General features: G+C 38.8%; 1 protein-coding gene across 5 annotated transcripts in view; it reads right to left on the bottom strand.

The window, feature by feature from the left end:
• Positions 1–22,142, bottom strand: part of SEMA6A (semaphorin 6A) — a 118,067-nt gene that overhangs the window by 30,143 nt on the left and 65,782 nt on the right. For 3 of the 5 annotated variants that reach the window (XM_068667773.1, XM_068667772.1, XM_068667774.1), the window contains exons 8-18: positions 19,479–19,598; positions 18,133–18,221; positions 17,018–17,235; positions 13,842–13,973; positions 10,904–11,059; positions 8,888–9,064; positions 7,994–8,134; positions 7,807–7,887; positions 5,766–5,824; positions 3,847–3,867; positions 3,662–3,712 (exon numbers count right to left, since the gene is read on the bottom strand). In XM_068667773.1, coding sequence (XP_068523874.1) covers positions 3,662–3,712; positions 3,847–3,867; positions 5,766–5,824; positions 7,807–7,887; positions 7,994–8,134; positions 8,888–9,064; positions 10,904–11,059; positions 13,842–13,973; positions 17,018–17,235; positions 18,133–18,221; positions 19,479–19,598 — 1,245 coding nt within the window. The remainder of the gene's footprint in view (positions 1–3,661; positions 3,713–3,846; positions 3,868–5,765; positions 5,825–7,806; positions 7,888–7,993; positions 8,135–8,887; positions 9,065–10,903; positions 11,060–13,841; positions 13,974–17,017; positions 17,236–18,132; positions 18,222–19,478; positions 19,599–22,142) is intronic. The other 2 variants (XM_068667775.1, XM_068667776.1) reach the window with 1 other exon arrangement.

Raw genomic sequence — 22,142 nt, 5'->3', positions numbered from 1 at the left:
TCTTCCATTTTGTGGAAGCAGGGCAGGAGCAGATTAACCTTAATAACCTACCCTGCTTGTGTTGGAGCTGTATTCTGCAAACAGTTGCTACTGGGCAGTGGCTGCCACACCAGACACCATAAGCATTATCACTGTGTCTTGTAAGTGGCTGAACAGTCAGTCCTGCTGGGAGAATTTCACCACCGAGCTGAGTGACACCAGAAACATATGAGCTAGTTATTTCTTTCATAAACAGAGAAAAGGCTGAAGTGGCAGGCAACCCACTCCTGTCCCTTTCACACGCAGCCATTATTAAACCTTTACAATGTGCTGTATGGTTTGCAACATGTAGTGGGCTTTTTTTTCCCCATCACACCATTTTTACCACTCTGACTGTGTAAATAAGCTTTGCTGCAATTTAAAGAGGCTTTAGCATATCTGAGGTGTAGCCAGTACATCTATGTTAGTATTGACTAGCTTTTCATACACCTAAACATCTAAAAACGAAATATCTGCCTTTGTTTTAAAACAATCCACCTGAAAAGCTGCAGACATAGTGCTTTTCAAACTTCTTTGTTTAAAGCAAACATGAAAATTTCAAAATAGACAGGCTTTTAAAAAATCTGTTTTAGGGTGCTTCCATTATTTGCAAAAACTTTTCATTTGGAGTGCTGTAATCAAGTAATAGGACCTCAGTAAAAGCACTTAGTGTCTATGAGCATGGATAATGATTCAGAAGGGCTGCACTTCTGTAACTACAGCTTGTTCTGAAGTGCACTTGTAAAATATAAGGAGATTTTTTCAGCTTTAAAACAAAGACAGGGATTCAATACGTATTTGATAGTTGCTCTAATATGCACAAGTCATTAGGATCTCGGAGGTTAAGATGTCCACACACTATCCTATTAACAGCTATAGCAACCTAATTAGACAATTAGAGGGAAAGGCTAAATCAATACTACAGAGGGAGAAAGGAATATGGCTAGGGGGTGAGATAAGGGCCCAATTCACTAAGAATTGATGTTTCCAAAGGTAATTGAAGCTGCTTACAATTTTGTGGAAGAATCTAAGCTCATCTCTTTGTTTAAATATGTCTCTCACATCATTCATCTCTGACCTTCTGCAACACAACTTCAGCCTCCTATTCTCCCCTTGGGTGTCAAAAAGGATGTACTTGAATAGTCACCTGTGTGGACTTTGCACTTTTGTTACTTGTTTACAACTGATCATGTAAGACTGTCCCAGAAAAGGGAGCCTATCTGCCAATTTCAGAAGGAGGCTGATGTAAGGAATACACAGATTAAGGGCTCAGTTTTCCTTTCATGTACACTGCTACAGAGTGGCAGTAAGCCTACCAGAGATCTGATTTATAGTGGTGTAAATCAGTCAAAAGGGGTAATCTAGCTATAAGACTTTTGCATCTGAGCATTTGGCATCCTGAGCATTCATTTGATTGGCCTCCTGGTATGTTCCAGTGTTCTGAGGTTTAATCTATTATGAATTATCATTTAGTTACATATTTAATTGTATTCAATAACACTAAAATAAACTATAAAATTTTATTTGCTCAAGAAAAAAAAAAAAAGAGCAGACATAACATTTAGCAAACATGAGCTGTTTACTGAGACTGTTTTACTGTCTAGTGCTGGAAGTTTCTACAGTCTTCTTGGGGAAGATCAAGAGAGGTGACTAGCACTTTTCCCTTTGTATTTTGCCCTGGTAGGTGGAAAGAGACTAACTACGGTAACATCATCAAGGTTATTTCAACTGAACCCATAAAGGAAGGGCTGTCTTGCTGAGTGACCATGTATCAGAATCTACATTAGAAATGTCAATGAAATCATCTGTGAAAGAGGGCATGAATGGGAACCAACATTTGTGTTGGTTCAGCATTTTCTCTTACATTTGTCAGTGGGATCTTACTTTAAGAGCTGGGTTCATTCATGAAATCTATCACTGTGCTTGACATGCAAGTATACTCCCTATACCTATACTATACTGTACTCTGGGACTACAACTTTTTTCATTTTGACACTCACTTAAACCATTTTTCTGCTTTCTTGGTCAGATTAAAATACCAGCTTTGGCTAAACTCCCTCTTAATATGGTAGCTGATGGGATCCAGAACCACAGTCTACAGCTATAACTGTGCAGCCTCCAAACACACTTAGTAGTAGGAATTCAAAGACATTTCTGGCATGTTAGCAGTAGGCCCAGGGCTATTTTCTTTTTCTTTAGATTCAGCAGTATGGTTTTTATTATTATTACTTATGCTTTAATTACTGCTCTATGTTTTGGATGTATAGCAATTTTCAACAGAAAGAAATGACAAACTCTATACACAGATGAAACCATCAGTCTTCCATACATTATGAAGTCTCAACTTAGATTTTGTGTATTCCCCTCATTGTTTTTTATTATCAGACTTGCAAACAAATTTCACCTGCACATTTTCCATTTCCTGGTAATAACATGGGAAATTTTATTTAATTTATTTTTAAATGCTGATCAGTATTATTGTGTTACTTATATTCTGCTGTACTGTCATGTGTTGCCATTGGTTCTGTTTGCATCTACATATTTTGCAGGCAGGAGACGAAGGGACCAATCTAATGTGCATCGTCACAACAGCAAACTAACCTACCTCTAGCTATATTCAGCCACACATATTATAATTTTCTCTAAGCTCTGAAGAACTGTTTGTCTTGCACAGCCTGAATGAAAGCAATTTCACAAGCAAGTTCCCAGCCCTCCAAATTTCCAAATGGGAATTAGCCATTGCCTTCATTGGGAACAGTATCACACATCCTCTTAGCTTGTGAGTACTTGTTTTTGTTCAGGATGTCTAAGAAGAGAAACTATTGCAATATAAGTCTAGGTTTGAATTTAAAGTGATTATTTATTCTGCAATAATTCCTCAAGAAGACACTTATTCTTTACTCCAAGTGACACTGTAATCCACTTCCAAACATAGAACAAAGTGGTGTAAAGTACTGCAAGTGCAGATTAACAGCTACCTCGTGGGAAACTGCTACTCCAGGCTAGCAAAAATGCTTCTTTCAACTTTGGTGTGCGAATCCCCCTTTTTATTTACAGACCAGGTACCATAGGGGTGTTATGATACTGCAAGCATGTACAACATAAATTACTCACTCCAGAAGTGAGAGAAACCTTTGGGACTCAGGGCATAACCCCATCTCAGCTGACACAGGTAATAGTTAATTTGCTTTATGAGAGATTTTCTATCACCCATGGACAGTTCTGCTCCTTTCCCTAAGTTATCAGTGACTAGCTGCTGTAACAGTCATAACACCAGCCTGGACGACTCATGAGTGGGATGTAAGCTCTTTTGTTTTTCCCAGGGAACAGATAAGATGCATCAGTGTTTCCAAGTGTTCCTTTGTCTGAGTGTTCAGATGAAGCATGCTCTTAATCATGTCTGCTGGAGTGCCATTAAAATTGGCCATATCTGACTTTAATTCAATGGAGAGAGTTTTGAGGGAGGACTGGGAAAGAGGGATTGCAAATCAAGAAGCATGACTTAACCTTACTCATGATTAGTGAATCAGGCCCTCAAAATCAAGACAAAACAAATAATAAAGCGTTAGCTGTTATTTGACTAGAGAAACTACTAGCTAATACAAGAATCCAGGAAGAATATTTAAAACACCCATAAACTGACCATACACTGTGTCGTAAGACATTTCATGATCAGGTGAAGCAGTTGAAATGTCTATGAACAAAATAAATTGGGAAGAAACATTAAATAAAACAAAAAAATATGAAAATACGTAAAAGTTTAGTAAAAAGTGTTTCCTCCAAAATGGATTTTCTGTCAGTAAAAAGTGAAACTACGAACTTCCTTACCATTCAGGGCTACGAAGGAATCTGAAAGACAAATAACAGGGGAAAAATCATTATTTCTCTCTTTTTGTTTTGTTTTGTTTTTAGTAGTTTGCTGCTAGCAACCTTTTATACTTCAGCTGGTATCTATATGTATATGATTTTTATCCTAAGGATCCAGGCAAAACTAATATTCAGACATACCTTTAAACAATGTCTGACTCTAAAAGTGTTCATGACTAGCCCCATGCAAGGGACAAATGGGAAGGACAGTTTTCTCTTGCCATGGCTTTCTTTGCAAGGTCACATCTTATTCCAGTGCAAGGCAGGATGAGTGATAAAGCTATAATCATGAGCTGATGAGGACAAAACTCACATGATACACGACCACATAAAGCAAAAAGATCAGTTAGCTTAGCAGGGAGTGAAATCTACCCCTGTGCAGTGTCAAGGTTCAATGCACCTTTCGGGGCTGAAGAGGGACTTAGGCAGGGTATTGGCTTTACTGCTCACTGTACAGGAGCAGAATTCTCTCCATGAGCACAACTTGCTCTTTCTGAATCATCTCCTACACTTCTTTAATGTGTAACTGATGTCAGGTAGACTCCAATCCTGTCTAACCTATTTGCCCAAGGAGAGCAGAACTATGTTGAAAAGGGCTGAAAAGGGCAAAGTTGTACCAGCTGGGAACTGACCCGGTTTTGGTGCTAGCCCATTTTACAGGGATCACAGAACGGACTGTGAGTACACCTCCTTCAAAAAACTTAAAGAGCCCTAAATGGACCAATTTTAGGGCACAGGGAGGTGTAGCTGAGACGAGGGCATGCAGGGACTGAAATCCTTGTACTCCCATAAGTACAGTGATCACAATAATAAATGACTCTTGAACAAGGATGCGCAAGGCACAAGAAAGTTCTAGGTTTCTCCATAGATTATGGACTGCACTGTATCCCAGAGCACACTCTTGCCCTCTGTTATTTTATGCTACATTCCAAAAGTAATGACTCTCTCACTTCCTGAGCTCTTTTTTTTTTTTAATTTAATTTATTTTTATTTTGTTTTGTTTTGTTTTTGTTTTGTTTTGTTCTTGTTTTGTTTTGGGTGTGTGTCTACAGGCATTAGTGCAAATTGCACCAAAAAGAATGTGATTCTTGATTTCATAAGGTTTGTAAATAATAGTTGGGGCTCAGAATTAAACCAATTTTGGCAAGAACATTTGGAACAACAGCTGTCTTGAACAAGCTACACAGCTGCTGGTGTTCCTGACAGCTCAGAAATCAACATCCAAGGTTTCTTTGCACATAGTGCAAGCTGGGCATTTTTAAGCATCTCAGTGCAAAATGTAAATGTTTAAAGACTGTGTTTAAGCTTCCAACTCATGCTGTCAGTACCTAAGGTTTACCATTAACATTTCTTAGGCAGGATCAGTAGTACCTGATCCTTAGCATTGCTACTTTGTCCAGCCTGTTTGTAATATCAACTAAGGTTCACAAACACATAAGCTCCCACTTCTTGATTTTGATCCAAAGATGAAGACATGTTTCACTGTCTCCCTGTTATGCATGGGAGTGTAGTCCAAGTCACAGTCTATACAAGAAACCAAGCTCCTTCTGCACATCTAGATAAACAACCCAACCATCACGACTGATAAACACAATGAACACTCATCTCATTATTTCACTGCTATAATCAATATCCTCTAGAACCACGGTCTTTCCAGTACATAACTGATATGAAGACCAGTGTTTGTATAAATCACATCAATTGGGCTATTTAAATACATTTAAAAAGCTGTGCCTCCTTTTCCTGTACCTTTAGCTGCAGTTGCCCTCCCTGTTGTGCCTTACATTGCTACAAAAGAATGCTCGACAGGTAAGGGTGATTTGAGGCATTCAGAAAGACACTGTTACACATGGTAAATAGAGGGTAAAAGCTTTGCTTACTTTGGCAGTCACCCAGGCCATCTGTATTGCCATGTTCTATGTCCTGCTCAAATGCCAGCCTAAATAATAGAAAGAAACATAACAGTATGAGTAACGACAGTCACAAGCACCACCAGAAAGAAATTATCGCATCTGCAACTGAAATAAAGACACACCATGAAACCAGCCATTTCTTTGAAACTTCCCCATGAAGGCTAAAAAATTCCAAGATAGGCATTCAATTCTTTTGTCATTGCTACGTGAATCTTTGGCTTCTGATGACTCCTTATTTATTTTTTTGTTTGTTTTCTTTTGTTTTTTTTTCTTCTTCGAAAATCTACTGCATACCTCATTGTCAAGGGAGGCAAACATTCATATATTTTTAAACTATTCAATCAAAAAAAAAAAAAAAAGACATTATCATGAGCAGTTACAATCCTACCTTGACTTGTCCATACAGTAGTCAAAGTGCACCAATGTTTTGACATGGGAAGGAAGCTAAACTATTGGCTAGGTACTGTGCTGGGGGGAAAAACTTGCATTTTCAAAATTTTGTAGGTAGTGCACTGAACATGGTCGCAGGGCATAAGGTCCAGATCACAAAGTGAATTATGCTGAATTTAAGGGCCTGTACTGATTAATACTTAAAGGCTTTCCTAGCTGACATGCTCAATTCAGACTCCTAACCTGTGCCAGTGATTTTGGATAACTAGTGAAGCTGTTCTTCCAAGTTCCTGATACAGTAAGAGATGAGTGACAAGAGCCCTGGATTCCAATACAAGCTCCTGTCTACATTAGGCAGGATCCTTCTGTGGGGGCATCATTACCCATATAGACACTTAATTCCCAGCACTATGTCCTTAAAACTACTGCTCAACTGTCACCTACTCCAGGAGGGCACCTAACATCTCTGCCTCCTGTTGGTTATTTTAGAAGTCCACCAGACATCCGAACAATTGATCTGGATCTCCTCCCAAGTGGTTTGTATTGGATAGAGAGCAACCTGCCATACTCACCTCTGAACTGCACTACTGGAAGCTGCATTGCTCCTGTCTTGATGGATTTATTGATAAATAGTAGAGACATTTTTGAAAGTAAGGTACAAAACTCCCCATAACCTTGTCATGGCAAGTGCAAAAAACCTCAAGCACCTCTAGAAGGCTGAGAAAACCTCATATGCACACAGGTGAACTTCAATGGTATTTTACCAAATATCCAACAGAAACAGCCTCCATAAAGCATATAAGTATTTAGCCATAGCTATAGTTTCCAAAGTGGACAAGACTATTTGAATTGAAATGGCAAATTAAGAACATGATAACTCATCCATTATATGCTGAAGACCTGTACAGACACAGGGTTAAGCTGGGCTGGCTGTGGGGCTCCTGGGGTTATGTGATGTTTATGCTACACTTACACCATTATCTTGAAGTTTAGTTGTACATCAGAGTGGGCAAGTGTGAGCTGTGTCAGATGTGTCCAAGAAATGAAATGAGAGGTCTGAAGTAGGTCTGCTTCCTGCAAGGCTTAAGTAACCATACTTAAACAAAACCTCACAGACTTTCATTATTATAAAATAATTAAATTCTACTGTTAAGCAAGGGGAGATCCAGCACTTCTCTGAATCTACTTTAAGCTCTTACTGTGCTCTGTGATTCCTCTTAGTAATGCACAGTAAATTAGAAGGACTGGTTTTGTTTTCAGTGGACAAATTGCTTCAGTAATTTAATTTGGATTCTATTGCCTCTTTAATCAGCTGTGATGGCTCCAGTGTGGGCTGGTCCAGACACAGCCATCCAGTTCCCTCTTTTCAACAACACGTGGGCCTTAGTACAGCTCTTTCATTTTATTCTTCCTCTTCTTTCAGCAGTCACCAATCAGCTGACAGTTCACACCAAAAAAAAAAAATTGTGAGAAATTTCAGAGAATACAAATAAGGTAGGAACAAACACTTTACGCATTTTTCTACCCTGAGAGCCCCACATTTCAAACAGCTCACTCCAAGTCTGTCCGGCGCCACTGCCAGCGCTTCAAGGCCCTTCCAGCAAGAGCCATTACTCACTTAGCGCCAAGGACCAGCTGTGTGCACACCCCGCTCTCCTTCACCCAGCCACAGTAGGGGTCTCGGGATGCTATGCAGGCCCTTGAGAAAGAAGAGCAGAAGGAGGCATTCTTGAGTGCTCTCACATTCCCCATGCCTGGAACACGGGCTTACAACAAGAGGGCAAGTGCCACCACAAAGCACATACTTTTTGCATTTGCCATGGCGCTCACACCGCCCCAGGGGAACCTTGATGACGCAGGTAGAGAAGGCAACATAAAGGGCACTGCTGGGCTTGTCAAGCTGCATACCCACAATCCGCTTGTCTTCCACGCCATCATAACTGCACCTGATTCAAAAATGTGAGATGAAGTTACAAGTGAGTTCCTCTGGAAACCAAATGAAAACCTAATGATTCCTCAATCTCAAAAACAAAACAAACAAACAAAAAAAACCCAACACGACAACAAAAAACATAAACAAAATCTGAAAAGGGGAGAACTGAAAAAGCCAAGGAAGAAAAAGAACACACAATAGCCATTAAACGCAGTGACAGAAAGATACATAAGCAAGTATTAAAGCATGCATTAAAAATGCATGGGGCCAGAGAAGTGGAGAGATACTACACACCAGACAAGATTTCTGAGGGCCCTTCAGTTTTTCTGTTTATCCTTCTCCAGCACTCAAAGTAGCTGAAATTTCTGCATGCTTATGACCCTCTTCAAAGCCCCCTTAGGCATATTTAAGGAAGGCGAAAATGTGGGAAATTTCCCTTGGAGAGTAGCTTGCTGGTTAGTGAGTTATTTGGAGAGGAATCAGTTTTTTATAGGATTAGAAAATTAATCTTCCTTTGCAGAATTTTGCTTTTAATTATCCCTCAACTGCTGCATAGGATGATGGGCTATTTTCTAGACATGCTGAAAAAAATATTTTATTTCAATATAGAGACTGACAACCAGACATCCCCCCAAAACAATATAAAATGACTCAGAGAACTTGGCTTCTTCTAGCCCGCTTCCCTTTTCATGGGACAACTTGCTCTCTGGAAAATCAGAAGTGTCAAAAGTCACCCATACATGAGTACAAAGAATCAGATACACACTTTTCAGGATTGTAAACGTTCATCTCCTCCAGGAAAAGGCTGTCATTTAGGAAACCACTGTTTCCCGTCCGTGCCAAGAACTTCAGGATGATTCCCTTCTCTGATCCCAAGAAAACCACAGTGTAGTTCTGATATGGCCCAGCAGCAGAGTCAACAGCAATTTTGGTCAGGCGGTATCTAGAAAAACAATACAGCATTTTGCATCATGTGGATTAGATTGCCATTTATTTTATCATGTTTTCCACTTCAAATAACTGTGTGATAGCCTTTGAGCAGCCATATAGCATATTTAAGCACTTCTAACTGAAAAACCCTGTAAGTCAATACAGACTGTACCAGTTTGGCTCCCCAAATGGTGGGGAATTTCCATGTGTTTGTGTGCTTATCCAGATGTCAAATAGTTAGCAGACATGTCTGCAACAGCAAACCTCACGCAGAAGGCTGAAGGGCTGTTAAGAGTCTGAGACAATTTAGGAATTATCCTTCCAAACAAAACCAAAGTACTAGCCTGATGTTTTCTACAAACAGGGAAAGAAAATCAGCACAGTGATTTTTATTTATTTATTTATTTTAATTTCATGTTCAGTTACATTAAAAGCAGCAATACTGGTAACAGATCTACATTCAACTTTTTTTTTTTTTTTTTTTTTTTTGGCAGGAAAAGCTGTGCCTATACAACTCTGAGAAAATGCTGAGAAAGTAAACATTATTTTATCTGACTAAAAATAATCATATAACAACCACTAAGCAAGTTCAGTGTTAAGGCAGTATAAATTGTGGGATCACATCATTTATTAAAGATGAGTAATGGAGATTATTTGGTAATAGTTATCAGGTACTGTAGATCAAAGGAAAGCACTCTACGGAGCTTGCTGTTCTCATCTTTGGTTGGAGTTATGTAACTGGAATGCAGTAGAGCAATGTTGCTGGGCCTGAAACCACCTGGCCTTTATAAACCCCAGGGTTTTCAACATTTCCTCAGGAACGTAGTTTACCATGACCTCACAACAACTCTTTGCACCAGCTGTCCATACAGTGTTAAACACAGGGTCTCTGCTTTAACCTCAAGGCACACCAGCCCAGGCATTTTGGCTCCCAAGTGAGGCCCCAGATATAACATAACTGGAAGCTAAAGATGACCCATGTGGGAAGCAGCTTGTCCAGGACTAGACTAAGATCAGAGAACTGACACCTCTATGAGCCAGGGATCATCATGTGTCATCGTTTTTTGCTCCAAATTGAAAATAAGTGGCCTTTGATCCAGCATAAGTACCTGACAGAACATACACTTCATAAAACTAAGTTAAACCCTTCTAGTGCTAAACACTACTCATAATATGGCAAATAATATGGGAAATATGGCAAAAGTTAGTCACTTCATTCCAACCACAGCTGGAGGGCAGAAAAGTAGCATAGTGACCACTGCATGACACAGGAGAGTGGGGACATATTTTCAGAGGAAGGGTATGGTGTATTTGAGGCTTTTTGATTTATGAGTCTTTGTTCAAGTCTCTTCTTTATTATTTTTCTCTTGTTGTCATAGAAAGAATACAGATTATGTGATTACTTCTGCCCGCACACTTCTGTAAACAGTAAAACATACCAGTACATATCACAACAGACATCTTCATATCCTGTGAACATATCCTGGTAGGGATGCTTGTATCCTGTATACATATCCCTAGGCTATCTGTTGATCCTTGCCCAAAGTTTTCTACAGAGCTGTCTCAAACACTGACCCATAAGCCAAGAGGCAGGTCAACATTCCCTGCACTTCATTTCCCCCAGGATCCGGTTTCAGCCCAGCATGGTTGGAAAGAAGTGAGTTTTTTTTTCCTATCTTGGAAGCTGCTCAGGGAGTTCTACAGCATCTGCTCAGCACTGCCATCTTTCCTAGCTGGAGTCATGCCCAGCACACCAGGGATGTTTATAGAATTTGAGAACATTGTAAGCAAGATCATTAGCACAACCTGACAGCATGCTACAATGAGGAAGTGTCCATTTGGAGGCACTTACCTGACCATCGTTCTCAGGAACCAGGGTCGATTGACAATAGAAGGTACGGCCTCATCCATCAGTGGATGTGTTTTGATGAAATTCAGAGTATCGTCTGGGAACTCATTAGAGGTTACATATTTCTCTAATGATGTAGAGCCAGCACAGCAACCAGGCCTAAATAAAACAAGAAGGCAAATCCAGAACACTTATTTGATGTCTAAGTGCAAATCTCATTTCTGTAACAACTGTCATGATGTCCTCTGTAAAATCTGAAGTGCATTGCAATGTCTCAAATGAAGGATTGAGAAGTCTCTTGGACTTGTTCAGCCCCTCAGGAAAGCCCGAAGCCTTCTATCCTCCATTCCAGACCAAAAGAACTTCCATGCTGCCATGTAAAAGAACAAATCCACTTCTTTAGCAGTAGTTTGATGTGCACAGCTTGTAGTTTGTCCACTCACATGGAACCTAATTACTGTATCTGTGTATTTGACTTAATGATGTTCACTGTCAAAGACACTTTCTGATGTGTAACTTGACTAGCTGACCGTTCTTTCTTGGAATAAAAGAAATCTATATCATATGGAAGGAGATTGTTTTTATGGGTCAAAGAGTGCTGATTTCAGTACTTTCTGGTAGAAGAAGGACTACTGAAGAAGACAACCCAGCTAGCATCCATGCAAGCGTTGGTTTTACCCTTCTTTCAGGGAGAATTTAAGTGTTGTAGTACATAGAGGACTTTGACTGAAAAGTTAAATAATCATTCTTGGACAATTTAAATGCAAATCTACTCACTGTATTCCTAAAATCTATCCTCTTCCTCTAAGGTAATTTAACTTTCATGCTTCAACAGGTAATCAGCAGCATCATTCTCTTCCTGTTATTAATAATTTGTGGATTACATTCTCCAAAAAAAAATTCATTTGATCCCATTTCCTGGACCATTATGATTCTTCAGCCTTTGAGCCACTGTGAGATGAGAAGATAATCCACTCATAATCATTTTGCAGTGTCCAATCTTCATTTGATCTAAAGTAGGTAGAGCCACTAACATCAATGAAGTAATTCCACCTTGAAAAAAGTGTAATTCTGGTTCTGTCATATCTGCCACTCTGATTTAGATAAATATTCAAAACTTAGATAACCAAATGTTATGTAGGAAGCTAACACAGGACCAGAAGGGATTAACTGGGTCAACGAATATACTCCTGCACAGATGTGTAATAAACAGTATGCACAGATTGTGTGCTCTGCCTCTCTAGATCCAAAATATTCTGGTTATTTTGTGACTACATACAGAATTACCAATAAAGGGAGACAAGGAGAAATCAAGGGCATCACCGATCTCCTAAGTCCTTGACAAATGCATTGATTTATTGGGTGAAATTCTCTAGGGAGCAGCCTATGCTTTCTGGCACTCCAGTACCTAGAATTTCTGTACATCTAATCTGGAGGCCTATTTTTTCCTAAATCCTAATCACATAATTGGATTAATTCTGTTATAATCTCAAAACTGGCTTAATTGAATAAACATAAAACTGAGTAAACCCTCCTGTTCATCTCAAGAAAAAAGGGAAGCAAGGCCCTTGAAAGGTTCCAGTAAACCTCTGACAAATGTTAGAATCAATAGGAGCACGAATGTTTCTGTACCATACTGAGATATCCAAACAAAAATGACCTTATTTCAAAGGTATCTTTTGCCTCTTATGAATTTCAACATGAGTTGCTAGTAATGATTATTTCCATTAAGTGGGTTGATGGCCAAATATTATATGAAACACTGTTTACTGGTTCAGCTATCATTATCTCCTACTGACTTAGAAGAAGGAACAATATCCTCTCTTCATTGTGACTGTTAGCATGCTATTGGATCATCTCATAAACTTACAAGGCAACTTTCTCTTCCCTCCTCCCACTGAAAAGAAATAAAATTTTTCTTTATGCTTTTCCCTTGTCCCTGCAAATATTCTTTATATGAATATTGTTTTCAAATAAATGATCTGGGAGCATTCTTGCAGCCTTTCTTCACCAAGGTAGCCTATCCAGTGAGTTGCTGAAACACTGCAAAAAGGAGAAGAAAATCCAGGGCCAGTGCAGGTAGATGCCTCTCTAGGGCTCATACTAAAAACAGACACAGAATTTATGAGATTTTCCAGGCATTACCAGGTTCTTCTCTTGACTGACAACCTCAGAGTAAACACAGCATTGGGACAGTATACTTGGTAAGTTTCTAAAACATGGTGGGCTAAATCTGGACTTGTGTAGAATCCTAGTAGCCACCACAGAGTTTTAGATTATTTATTTATTTATTTATTTTAAATTATGAAAGATAACACAGGTAATATAAAACATATATTAAAGTGGTAGAGGTTTTGCAAGATAAATTAATTTGCTCTATGTACATTTACATCATATTCTTAGAGCGTGTAAATGGATTAACAAATGACTATCAACACCATTTTGCACAAAAGGGGTGCTTGTAGGTAATACAAAGAAAGTGTAATAAGGGAACTACATGCAAACAGGAGGGAAGTGGAAGCAGGAAAAGCAACTTGGGAGAAATGACGTAAAACAAACCTCTATTTTGATAGAATGCTGCCTGCCCTGCCTCCCCATCCTCTATTGCAAGTGAATTGTTTGTTAACCCCAGAAGAGCAATTCTCAGAACTAGTATAGACTTTGCTACAAGAAACATCCATTACTGAACCAATTTGCAACAGGTAACTCATAGCTCTATTAAAATGCCAGTTATTCTGGATATGATACTGGCCTGATTTATTTTACACAAATGTGATCTAAATGAAAAAAATCCCATTTTCATATCTTAGTTCTAAATGCAATTTAACTCCTTTTTCATTACTACAATATATACCTTCATTTGGATCAGTACTTTAAAAGGCTATTCAAATTGTCAAAACTCTGCATGCAACAGAACAGTATCACTGCACATGAAACATACCTGGGTTTGGGCACTCGTTCATCAGGAACTGGTGTCCATGTGGAATCTGGAGACTTTTGTTCTTTGAATCTCCCAGTAAATACATTGGCAATGTCAAGCATGTCATAGGCACAGACTGCAGAGCCAGGGATGCTGCAAAGTGACATTTCCCAGAAATTGTTACTCACTCTGCAGTTATGCATAAAATCTTGAGTGAAAAACATGCTGTATAGAAGTCTTCCTGTCACAGGCTACTCAATCCCGAACTTTGTAACCTCTGAGTATTGACAGGAAAAGCCAGCCCCGTGGAAAAAACTGAAACATACCAATCAGCAGACAGCTCCTGCCAGCACAATTTTTTCAAAGCCTCTATAGAAAGAAGTAATTGCAATAATCTTGAAGAGGGGAAAGAATCTGGGAAACTGTGTACCACTGGTAATGCATGAGAAGTAATAGCCAGTCTCATTTAGAGCCCATTATTTGGAAATTTAAGTTCTTGTAAGTCACAACATTTTCTCAGTATGAATTTTCACAGTCCTTGTCATGCCTCAAAAACACACTGCAGACAGTTCAGAAGCTGAAGCTGATCAAACTGGAAACATACTGCACTGTGCCATTGGCCTGGCATTTGCACATTATTACTCCATCCTCTTACAGCCTCATCTCTGGCAGGTTTTCCCAATGGAAAGAAGTTAACTATGCTCAGCAATTTGCTTAACTCAATTATTCAATGAGGTGTAAAGAGCTTGTAGAAGCAAATACAATCACATTTTTAGATGATAAAGTTGTAAGTTTCAATTCTTTGATTATTTGCATGCAACTGCACGGTAGCATTGTCTAAACATAATTATAACCTTACCTACATGCTTTCTGAAAAGCCTAGGGTTTTCCCATGGTCAGTCACTTGGAAGCATGAATTATTCATTTACCCACCTTTCATTTTTTTTACACATGAACTACAGTATTCATGTCTGACTTTCACTGCTTGATTTTATCAGATAAATAGCATGAACCCAACTGGCTGAGGCTTTCAATCCTGCTTTTAGCTAGTAGGTTATTATACACCAAAGAGAAAACGTAGGAACTATAATACTGTTACAGAGAATAAAACTAAACTCATAAGGGTACATAAATTGATAGGAAAATAATTGCTTGAATATTTAAAGGTTTTGAAATGCTTATTATTGAAGGAAACAACAAGTAGGGAGATGGTATTATTCTTACTTTCATCTCCACAGGACAGGTTTTTATATGGAAGGAAACTCACTTCAAAGCTTTATATTAACATGATACTGCACAGCAAGAGTTTTAAGGCAAGGCAGCCACATATATTTCAACGTCAGGGTTGGTCAGGGGTGTATTTAGATGCATGCAGGACCACATCCTAAGGCATCGCAAGTCACACTACAGATAGAAGATTTTACACATTGTTGGATTAAGCACTAAAGAAAAAACAACCCTAAAACCTTCAGGCTTACTCTACAGAACTAAACACACTGAGAACTGTCCTCATCATGTATCTCCACAGTGTAAGAGGGATCACTACAGTGAGAAGACTGCAAAAACTTTTTCCATTGAGGATGGCAATTAGCAGGTCCACAGTGTCATAAAACAATATGGATGGAGCACTGTGGGTCACAGACAGGCAATCTCTTACCTACTGACTACAACCCACCACCAGCTCCCACCCAGGGTGATCTCAGATTGAGTTGAGGAATCTGTGCCAACTCACTCTAGGGGGATGCTCTTGTTCCAGAGATCAAAGAAATTTGAATTTAAAAACAAGTACTTAGATTCTAAAACACAGGGTTTCAAGTAAAAGTTCATCATGACATACCTCACGAAATACTAGCAGACTAGAACATCTCAATGTATAGATAATCTCAAGATACAGCCTATTTGCTTATGCCGATTCTCTATTTGGTTTTATTTAAACTGTTTACAAAAAAAAAGAAAAAGAAAAAGAAAGAGAGAGATAATATAAAACTGCATTCCCTATTGTTGGCATTATTTTCTTCCACTGCAATTCTTACTGTTTTGATGTCAAAGTCAGTGATTAAACAGAAGAGGGCTAGTCTTACTCTCATTTGAAATCAGCTCTGTGCATGACCTCACTAAGGTCAGGCTTTGACAAGAGGTGGCAAGTGTACAGCAAAACCAGATGAATTTCAGCAATAAAATTCCCCTTTCAGCTCACGCATTACGCCATGAAACAGCAATATATTTTTTAATTGGACTGTTAGTATTTTTTTTTTTAACTTCTCCAGGAGAACTCAATAATTAGATAGTTATTATTCTAATAGCTTCTGGACAAACATGTTATAATGTGTAATGGCAATAAATTTTTAACAGATGAACTGATGCTTTTTGGAAACCACATGAGCAGTGAAAATACAGGTGTTTGAAGAATGGCTTGTGTTATTGGTACCTGCTTGTGTTATGGCTGTATTTCAGCAAGGTTAGGACTCCTGTGTGTAGGTTCTGCAGAACAAAGTCATGTTGATGTGGCCAGGAAAAGGAAGAGACTTTTGATTTAGCTCAGCTCCTCCTTTCCCCCTTGCTAACAGAAACCTCTGTTAAGAGCATCACAGGTTGCAGCTCCAGGGGTTAAAAAGCTGAAAGATTGGCTGACTCAGTATGAAGGGTTCAAGACACCCCTTTATGAGAATAAATAAGCAAAGTAGGACCTGACAGACTGTGAAGCTTTAGTCAGCTCCACTACTTCCTTCTCTTTGATCTAGAGACTTTCCTTGCAGAGAGCAGGAAGTATGAGAACATTGGCTCTCCCAGGACAAAATGTTGGTAGAGATGCATGAAATAGAGGAAAGGAGGATGTGAACAGGACAGACCTGGTCCTTTCTCTGGAAGAAAGGAAAACTGTATTTTCTCTTTGTAATAACCTGCAAGTTACACTCCGCAAAACTTCTTGGTGGCTGGTCTGAATTATTCTCATGTAAAGAAAATGTCCAAGGAATGTGTCCAGATAGTAAATGTTTTAAAGCTGCTCTAAATTATCAAATATAAAATGCAGTAAGCAATGGCAGGGTACCTTAAAATGAAACACAAACTCTCAGTAAGTGCATGGTATGTAATAATTACATTGTATGAGCAATCACTTCTTGGACCTTTATGGAGTAAAAACAAACTGCAATAAAAAGCGAAACGTAAAGGAAACAAAAGGTTATTGCGCCTATTACCTATTATATGGAGTGGAGAAGGTTGCTAAAACAACATCCCGGCCATTGAAATGGATAACATCTGTAACTGCCTGCAGTATATTGAAATAGAAGTGCGAATCGCCAGGAACTGAGCAGTTCAAACGAGCCTTGAGAAAGGAAGTCCACTGTTTTTCCAGCACTCTCTGAGATCCTCCCATGTCATTTTTGCAAACCTGAGCCACCCTTGGGAAAACTACCTGGAAAGAGTAGAGCAAAAATAATTTAGAAAATGAAATGTTTGTTTGAACTTGAAGACTCTACAGGAATTTTGCTTTTAAAACATTTGAAATAACACAGCAAGGTGCTTAATTTAATCCCATGTTTCCATAATCTGTGACAAATAAGAAACAGAAAAAAATCAGCTTTGGAACAGTGTGCTATAAAAGATAAGGCTGTGGCATTTAATATACAGTCATAAATCCTTCAGGAGATCTGTTCTCAACCCATATAAAACTAATTTCCATACAGACTGCTTAGCTTTCTATTTCCCCAAACAAAAGCACATTTTATATTCACAATCCCTGCAGCCCACGCTGCCTGCTCTGACTCTTGTATTTTCAGCACTTAAAAACTATGCAAATCTTGCTGGGCTTTTATTCCTGCCCTCCACCTTTGTGACCTTGGTCAGCTTTTCTGACTGCTTAGTCAGAACGCTATTGTGAAATTCACAAAAATGCAGAAAGTGTTTAATTATTCTTTGAAGAATGCCAGAGGACAAAATTTCTACTCTTGTTTACTCCAATTCAGATTTCTGAAAAAGAAACATCTCCTTGCTTTAGAAGCCATTTTTAACATCTTCCTAGTATGCTGAACTAACGACATTTGCCTTGTGCTTTTTATGATTAGGAAAAGAGATTCTGGCATATGTTGCCACCATCAGAAACCACCTCGTATCCTTTCAAGACAGTGCAATGTTTCACTCCAACCCACCTTTTGGCTTGAGCAATAAGAATCTTCTCAAAATGATGACCTTGTCATCATGATTTATGGTTCTCATTTCAAGGTCACTCCTAATAGCACTGGTCCAAGAATAGCATATGTTTTTCTCCTCCCGAATGTCACTAAGTCATCTGAGGCAATATTTTTGCCCTTACCTTTCCCATGCTGTTGTACTCCACTGCTATTTCCCGGAAGAAGAAGTAAATATAATTGCCGTAGTCCACTGCCTGGACAAAGTATGGTTCTAGAAAAAACAGAGAAGGCATCCTATCTGTGCACCATGCACAGTATACAGCACACAAACACACTATGGGTGCAAAGGGAAGCCAAATTCCTTCACACTAAATGTCAACAATTGAATGCACATGTGAGGCAAGCGTGCTCAGTTGTCAGAAGAGGCAGCGGCACCACTGCAGAAGAACCTCTGCTTGGGACACGCAGCACAGCTGGAGGCCAGCCTGGGGAAAGTCCCTGCAAGGCAGTGAGGTGTTAGCCACTGCTGTGTCTGCCCTGCACAGTGAACAAGGAAATGTAGAGAGGCAATATGTAATGGCATGCCTGAGGGCTCCAAACAGGGCTCTTTATGGCCTGCAGGCTGTGTGTGGAGGGAATAACAATCCCCATAACTGTTTCTGCCCATACATGTCTGCAGCAACAAGCAAAGCGGGACAGCTAAAGTCGACACCTGGCAAAACATTTCTGCATGCAGCAAAAGCCTTCAAACTTCAGTTTTGCTCACTATTAAAACCACTCCAAATGTTAACTATTCATAACGCCTACGTGAAGCAAAACAGCACTGCTCTTAACAATGAGGGCATTTAGAGCACACATTGCTTAATTCAATGGCAGCTACACAGTACCTAGGAAGTAGAAAAGGAAGCCTTTGTGCAATATTCCCATAATTTTATTTTTCATTGATGAATCTTAATGCTTTAGGACAACTTCTCTGTCCTTCATGAAGCCCTCGCTGGTACCTAACACTCTTCCAAGGAATGGTTTGCTTCAAACAGAGCCTGAGTACATGAAATACATTGAGCCCTGCCAATTCCAGCCTTCACATCCAACAGCTGTAAATTGATTATTTCAGCTTGGAAAACTCTCTGGAATATACTCTGGCCTACTATGCTCACAGTTTCTGTCAAGACCAGTAACTTGGGGTTGGGAGAAGAGGAAAAGAGATAAAGAGATCAGTATAAGAAAAGAGATGTAATTTAGTTCCTTCTTTTTCCAGAAAATGTTACTGAAATGAAATGACAGAGAGGTCTGTCAGGAATCCAGGATTGTCATCAGAGATGTGGCTTTCTTTCTTTCTTTCTTTCTTTCTTTCTTTCTTTCTTTCTTTCTTTCTTTCTTTCTTTCTTTCTTTCTTTCTTTCTTTCTTTCTTTCTTTCTTTCTTTCTTTCTTTCTTTCTTTCTTTCTTTCTTTCTTTCTTTCTTTCTTTCTTTCTTTCCCTTATTATTATTTATTTATTTATTTATTTATTTATTTTTGTTTATCTACCTTTCAGCCACTTTGAGTCATGTTTCACTGTCCGCAGAGTTGGGCTGTCTCCAAGGCTCCGGTATATGACTGCATCTATCGCAAGGAAGTCAGTCACTGTAGCAGAATACAACTTTCCCTCTGAGGAGGAAGGAAAGAAGAAACAAGGTGGGAAGTGATAGGAAAAATGTAATTACTTTTGCTCATGAATCAAATGAGAATTTCCTTCAGGAACACTGAAGTGAAAAAATCCAACAAGGTAAATGGGACAGAACATCAATTTTTAAAAAGAGGGATGTTGTGGGAGAAGAAACCTTATGAAGTAGTTCTTCAGCAGTTTAGCTAGGGCATACTAATCTACCCTATCCAATTTATCTGGAAATTTCTCTAGCTTAATACTTATAAATTCTGCTTATGAGTACGGAGGTGCCTCAACAGGACTGTTGGTTTTAACCAGGAGGAAAAACCAGACAGGTCCTGGGGACTGCCAGCTAATTGACATTTCTTCAAGTTTCTCCCTCTGTGAGTACTTCTGGGCCAAAGATCACTAGTCAAAAATTAAACAGAGTACAGGGAGCCCAGGCAAAGCAGAGATGCAAAGACATGAAGGAGGATTGCCTGTCTATGTTTCTCTTCTAAAATGTGTTTTAGGCATTTCACACATGAATTATGCATTCTTCTCCTTTAAAGAATGCTGGAGGACAAGTGATAAGAAATGGCCTACAAAATGGCACCCCAAGGACAACCAATAGTATCTGGATGTAGAAGCACAAGCTCTGACAATAGTTTAAATTGATACTTGTCAGAACTGTTCGCAGGTCATGGTAAGACAGGGCTGTTTTCACTTGTGAGACAGACCTTGGAACCATGGTGGCTGGTAGTATCACAAGCATCATGGCGTGAACCCCAGCAGCTTGTCTCTGTTGTTTCTACAGAAAATCAGAACAGCCTGCCTCTAGCTTGACAGAAATTGTTTGGGCCTTGAAGGCACTGACTGCATATTCAGGGCTAAGCAGAGGGCCCCTTGTGATAATAAGTTCCCCTTACTGTACCTAAAAACAACTTTAAATTTCAGCTCCAGGTTTAAAAATCATAATTACTTTTTTACTAGCAGGACTGTACTCTTCTTTCTGAACCCTGCAATTCCAATCAGCATTTGGCTACTTAGAAATGGGCTCTTTTTTCTTAGCAAAACCAACAAAAAAAAAAAAAAAAAAAAAAAAAAAAAAAAAAAAAAAGCAAATAAAAACAAATACTAAAAACAATTTAAAATAGAATAAAAAGCTGAATTGTTTAGCTATGGGTGCCTGAACTCATGTTAATACAATCACACATTTATTTTCTTTCCTGCCAAGTTCCTGAAGACCATGTGACTAATTACAATTCACACATATCATCTAAAATAGCTACAAGCTGCAAGAAGAGCCATATTCTTGTAAGTGCACCCAGCAGACTAAAATATGCTGGATTAGTGCCCTGAACTGCTCTGAAACTGCTTTTTGCTACACTCTGAAATGTTATCATGGGGATAAATATGTATGCCATATCAAACAGTGATTTTAGCAGATATATTCTTTAAGGATTTATTTGAACAGTATAATTTTTACTCTGAACCATCCCAAGAGATATAATTATGATTTCCAGTTATTTATTTTAATTTTCAAATAATGTGAGGATTTCTTCAGTGACAGAGTGGTACTCTTTTTACCTAACTTCAGTTACATGTAGGTAAATGTCTAGGTTAAGTTGCCCTTAAATGCCTACTCTGGCCAGTGTGGTGAACAAGGCATGTCAGACAGGTGACTCAGACTGCCCTAAGGATAGGAATTGTGGAATGAACCTTGGGATATATCTTTTTCTGAAGGTGTGTTTCTGCATTTTTGGTTTATTCTCTGCTACAGAGAATTTCTACTTTATGACCTTTTAACTATAATTAAGAAATTACATAGCAACACCATCATCACACCCATCATTATTTTGAAACAAAAGGACCCATTAGTATACACTACAGGAAACAAAAATATTTTTTGCAATTTGCTATGAAATCTCTCCTTTGTTAAGCAGATCATGCCAGCTCAAACACAGTAGTGGCTAATAAAGTACTTTGGCCTTTCCTTAAGGATAACTGGAATACATATAAACTCCTACACCCTCAAAGGAATTGCTGAAGTATTTCCACATAATAATCCAGTCACTGCTTTCAGCACACCTGTTGAAGAGGATTGATGTTATCATGGGTGGCTTTTGTATTGCCTTTGCCATCCATTTTACAGCCAAATCTAATAACAGTTTGGCAAGGTTCATTCTAAAAGAACTTCAATAAACAGTTTAATCTGAATTCAAGAAGAGAGATACCACGATAACATTTCACAATCAACAGCTCAAACTAACCCCATTAATAAGCATTCCCTATTTTACCTACTCTAGTAGAAATCAGAATTAACTGTATTCTGCTGCATGCAGCATAAATCATCATTAACTAACAGGTTTCTCTCCATTGCCTAGTAAGCTGGTAATAGAAGATCATGATGTTTTCTGCTTTAAAATAAAATCACCTTCCCTTCCTGTTTTAGACCTAGGAAAGGTAGTATCAGAGCATATTCTCTTTCTTTTATTATGAATGCCAACTTAAGGTTAGAGTTGTTAAAGGGCATACCTTTCCTCCTCCTCCTCCTCAAAGTTCAT

This window comes from Anas acuta, chromosome Z (assembly GCF_963932015.1).
Source record: "Anas acuta chromosome Z, bAnaAcu1.1, whole genome shotgun sequence".
Lineage (NCBI taxonomy): Eukaryota > Metazoa > Chordata > Aves > Anseriformes > Anatidae > Anas > Anas acuta.
This window is presented reverse-complemented; position numbering and strand designations above follow the sequence as displayed.